The sequence below is a fragment of the Theobroma umbraticum genome, unplaced genomic scaffold (genome assembly GCF_002168275.2).
Source record: "Theobroma umbraticum cultivar Fairchild unplaced genomic scaffold, ASM216827v3 scaffold_146.0, whole genome shotgun sequence".
In the NCBI taxonomy this organism is placed as follows: domain Eukaryota; kingdom Viridiplantae; phylum Streptophyta; class Magnoliopsida; order Malvales; family Malvaceae; genus Theobroma; species Theobroma umbraticum.
The window spans coordinates 2,206,650-2,211,992 of NW_018397265.1; the positions used below are offsets into that span (position 1 = coordinate 2,206,650).

A 5,343-nucleotide genomic window follows, 5' to 3' on the forward strand; every position below is an offset into this window, starting at 1 on the left:
ATGTACAATGTTAATTTCATTTAACAAATTAAAAAAAAAAGTTGAATTCCCACATTAATTACATATTTTGACAGGCCAAAAGAAATAGTAGATAGAGTAGGAATGGATTTTGAAGAGGTATAAAGTATTGCTCAACTGCCATCTAACTATCATTAGACATGAATAAATATTGAGCTGTCTGTTAAGTTTAATGTGGGTCAGTTCTCCCATTAAATGCCTCAACCAACACCCACCAGTACCAATTTAATGGATTAACAAAAAGGAGGTGACATTCGAGCCAGTTTTCCTTTGCTTTCTCTTGAGTTTCATCATTCACTTCCTCTTTTGCTGAAGTATCTGATTGCAGAGAGAGGGGCTCTTGGAGAAGAAACTAGTTCTGATTCGTTGCTTATCAGCTCCGTCACACACCCAAAATTAAGTCAACTAGTCAAGGAGATGGGTGGAAGTAGGCTTCTTTTGCATGCCCTTCTCATAACCTAACAAATACCCTTCAACAGCTTTGGCACACTTACATTTCACGCTTCATCTCATCGCCCTCTCTCCATACGAATCTCATTTCTTCACGAACTTTGCTCATATAATTAACAGAGGCTTACTAGTTCTCTTCATAGTGCTTTGTTCATTTCTTCAACGTTCTTATAATTATATAAATATTCTATCTCGCATAAGTTGAATATTGATTAGCAGTGGCTAGCTGATCATCTCGATGAGTAACTCCGCAAGCAATGTTATGATGGAGATAGAGGCCAATAAACCAGCAGGGAACGGGATGGTGGTAGGAGGTTTGAGTCCTCTGAGTGAGACATTGTGGAGAGAGAAGACCAACACGGAGTTTGTCGGAGATGTGTCTGCAAGGCTCACCTGGAAGGATCTGACCGTAATGGTAACTCTCAGCAATGGAGAGACGCAGAAGGTGTTGGAAGGACTAACCGGTTATGCTGAGCCTGGCACTCTCACCGCTCTCATGGGTCCTTCAGGCTCTGGAAAATCCACGCTTCTTGATGCTCTCTCCAGTCGCTTGGCTGCTAACGCTTTCCTCTCAGGAGCCATTCTTCTCAATGGTCGCAAGACCAAGCTTTCTTTCGGGACGGCAGTGAGTACTTACGTTGTTCTAGTCTTTAATTTATCTCTTGAATCCTGATTTCCCAACCACAAGGCTGCTACGGCCTTACCTTACCCATCTTATTTGTGTTCTGAACCAATGAATCAGGCCTATGTAACTCAAGATGACAACTTGATTGGTACACTGACTGTTAGGGAAACAATTTCCTACTCAGCTCGACTTCGTCTCCCTGATAAGATGCCTTGGTCTGAGAAGCGCGCACTGGTTGAAAGTACAATTATAGAGATGGGTCTGCAAGATTGCGCTGATACGGTAATTGGGAATTGGCATTTGCGTGGGATCAGCGGAGGAGAGAAGAGGAGGGTCAGCATAGCTCTTGAAATTTTGATGAGGCCCAGACTGCTCTTTCTTGATGAGCCCACCAGTGGACTTGATAGGTTTGTCTCTGTCATCCTCGATATTTTTCTATATCAATTTCCTAATAACTGCTACTCTCGCTGGGGGCATAGACATAACCTATTCGTTTAAATCTCTTTACTTTTATTGTCTTGCGGCCTAACGGTTAGTTGTAAACTGTTCTTGTTTTTACATGCTTTTGGTTTTTAATGTTCAATCTTTCATTTCATTACTTTTTTTTGTCCAAAATTTTCCTTTCTTTTTGTTGTTTACTGGATTGGCTTGGTATACAACCTCAATTCCCCAATTTCCGGTGAGATAAGATTGTGTTATTGATTTTCTCAATCAAAGAACATTATGAAAGTGTTGCTCCTCAAATATATGGTATGGATGCTAAAGACTTCACCAGTTAAGCCATTATATTGGCACCTTTCCCACTTTTCTCCCTTTTATAAACGCGGTTATACAGCCTTAAAATTGTACCTGATTAATCTTTATTCTTGCGTAGTCTACAACAGTGATAAGGAAATGGTTCAGCTGTTTTCTTATTAATTCGCACATATAATGTTGAAACTTCTTGTTATCCCTGCAATAGTTTCTTAGTTTAGATTCATGGCAGTGCTTCGGCGTTTTTCGTAACCCAGACTTTACGTGGCCTGTCAAGAGATGGTAGGACTGTAATAGCTTCAGTCCATCAGCCCAGCAGTGAAGTTTTTGAGCTATTTGATCAGTTGTATTTGCTTTCTGGCGGCAAAACTGTTTATTTTGGTCAGGCTTCTGAAGCATATGAGGCAAGAGCTCTCAATCTTTCCTATCGCTTGACAAGATTTGGATATTCATTTACATAATGTTTCTTGGATTGTGGGTGCAGTTCTTTGCGCAAGCTGGATTTCCATGCCCTGCCTTGAGAAATCCATCTGATCATTTTCTTAGATGCATCAATTCTGACTTTGATAAGGTTAAGGCTACTCTGAAAGGGTCCATGAAATTACGGGTAGCAACTTTCATTTCCCTTTGTTTAGTATTCCTTCCTACTTTGGTACAGTACATATGGCTGAAAATCGATGGCGTTTCTTTTCTTTTCTTTTTTTTTTATTTTCCAATCTCTGAATCCTACTTTCTCTACTAGGGCCTTTAGACTTATTAATTCTTAACATGGAATGCCTTATTTATTTCCGAATTACTTATAATCAGTTTGAGGCAAGTGATGATCCCCTGGACAAGATAACCACTGCTGAAGCGATCCGAACTCTTCTTGACTTCTACCATACATCTCAGCAATGTTATACCGCAAAGGAAAGGGTTAATGAGATATCGAAAGTTGTAAGTACTTAACCAGGCAACATTGTTGCTGTTTATTATTTTCACAACCTTATTTGTGCTTCTGGCCACAGTTAACAATCTTCTTGTTAAAGATAATCTCAATGCTCTTTGAATTGTCTTCTGTTGGCCTTTATCATCAAGAGTGGCAGTTGAATTCTTCTGCTATATGTTTCAGAAAGGAACTGTGCTAGATTCTGGAGGCAGTCAAGCTAGTTTCCTGATGCAGTCTTATACTTTAACCAAGCGTTCATTCATCAACATGTCTAGAGACTTTGGCTATTATTGGCTGAGGCTGCTAATTTATATTGTCGTCACTATCTGCATTGGAACCATTTATCTCGATGTTGGAACGGGCTACAACTCAATTCTGGTACCGTTGTTACTTACCCCATAGAACTTTGCTGAATCACTTGTTTGGACTGCTAAGTGCTAATAGAATAAAAATTTTAAGATAATATGGAAAAGAATTTGCTAGTTCACAAATTATGTGAAACAATATGGAGAAAAATTTATGTTCATTTATCTTCAGTCAAATACGTTGGAAGAGTTATTTAAGATTTTAAATCTTGTGCAACAACAGGCAAGGGGTTCATGTGCATCTTTCGTCTTTGGTTTTGTCACATTCATGTCAATTGGTGGGTTCCCTTCCTTTGTAGAGGACATGAAGGTAAGTCATGACCATGAAATGCTGGTTAGCAAATAAAGTTACCAGCCATGGCGGCTCCAACATTTTGACGGACTAATTTTTGCAGGTTTTCCAAAGGGAGAGGTTAAACGGGCATTACGGTGTAACTGCATTTGTCATAGGGAATACGCTCTCAGCCATGCCATTCCTGATTATGATCACCTTCATCTCTGGAACTGTTTGCTACTTTATGGTTCGTCTTCACCCGGGCTTTGAACATTATTTATTCTTCGTATTGTGCCTTTACGCAAGTGTTACTGTGGTTGAGAGCTTGATGATGGCCATAGCGAGCATCGTCCCCAATTTCCTCATGGGTATCATCATAGGAGCTGGGATTCAGGTCTAAGTCCCTTCAGCATATTCTGCATTCTTATGATTAAAACTTATATACTTTTTATATCATTGGTTAGCTTTAAACTGGGCTTTCACTCTCTTAGAATTCTAATTAGGATAGGTGTGCACCCTAGCTAGCTCCATTTTGATTGATAAAAACAGCTAACAAATTAGTTGTCTTTCTTCCAGGGAATATTCATGCTTGTTTCTGGATACTTCAGGCTCCCCAACGACATCCCAAAACCTGTCTGGCGTTACCCAATGTCCTACATCAGCTTCCACTTCTGGGCTCTACAGGTGATGAAATAGCAAATAAAATTGTTACAGTTTAATCACAGGTGGATGAAAAATGATGCCATAATTGACTCACCAAGGACTGAAACACGGGACATTTACGTTTCAGGGACAATACCAAAATGATCTGAAGGGCTTGTTGTTCGACAATCAATCACCAGAGCTTCCCAAGATTCCTGGAGAATACATCCTGGAAAACGTGTTCCAAATTGATGTTGGACGCTCAAAATGGATAGATCTCAGCGTGATCTTCAGCATGATCTTCATTTACCGCATCATCTTCTTCTTCATGATAAAGATAAGTGAGGATGTTACCCCTTGGATCAGAGGTTTGATAGCCAGGAGAAGAATGCAACAGAAGAATGGAACACAAAATACGACCGTTGCGCCTGACGGCCTCACCCAGTCTCCTTCTTTGAGGGCCTACGCGGCAAATCGAGCAACTCGAACGGGTAAAAGATGGACTACGGGTCTCCATGCAAGAGATCTCACAAAAAATTGATGGGATCACCTTTGTGTCCTCAGATACACTCATCCAGTCGTTTTAACGTCTTAACCTTACGCTGCCCTTTATTATTTTAATTTATTATTATTATTATTTTAAAAAACATATGCTTTAAATATATATACCTTTGAAGTTAATATATACAGACAATGGCATGGTACATATTCACCAGAAGGAACTAAGGAAGATCATCAACACAAGCTACGTGCTAACATTACATTGCCGATGGCACGACAATAAGTAAACCAAGCCATCTCTTCGGGAGTTTAGAAATCAAATTAAGACTTAAGGTTTCATGTTTTGCAATATGAGTATCAATGGATCGTATAATTTTGTGTTTGAAATCACCCAATAAGCTACTTGATATATGTTTTTTTGAGACAAATCAATAAATCTTTTTTAGTTATATATCCCTTAAAATCTTAGGAGTACATAATTTGTTTCACCTATGTTCTTTGTCTTAAAGTTTGCAGACAATCACTTTTTAATGGTGACAATTATCACCTTATCATTGTGAGCAACTAGTAAGTCATCAACGGATAATGACAAGACGATGAAATTTCTTTCGAATTGTACGACATACATGCGATGGTCTTTTTCAATTATCACAAGCTCATTACAAATAGCAACATGATAGAATCTAAGATGTCATTGCCTAGATGATTGCTTTAAGTCATAGATAGATGATTTGAGCTTGCAAACATTCTTAACCTTTTGCCACAAAACCATCAAGTTGATCCATAT

General features: G+C 39.0%; 1 protein-coding gene across 1 annotated transcript; it reads left to right on the plus strand.

Moving 5' to 3' along the window:
- The first annotated feature begins 283 nt into the window (after window positions 1–283).
- ABCG11 (white-brown complex-like protein) lies at window positions 284–5,019 on the plus strand. Its single transcript, XM_021436499.2, has 10 exons — window positions 284–1,093; window positions 1,211–1,500; window positions 2,079–2,250; window positions 2,331–2,453; window positions 2,654–2,782; window positions 2,958–3,152; window positions 3,363–3,449; window positions 3,535–3,807; window positions 3,990–4,097; window positions 4,204–5,019. The coding sequence occupies exons 1-10, from the start codon at window positions 707–709 to the stop codon at window positions 4,594–4,596; spliced, it is 2,157 nt and encodes a 718-aa protein (XP_021292174.1). The 5' UTR covers window positions 284–706; the 3' UTR covers window positions 4,597–5,019.
- The last annotated feature ends 324 nt before the right edge of the window (window positions 5,020–5,343 follow it).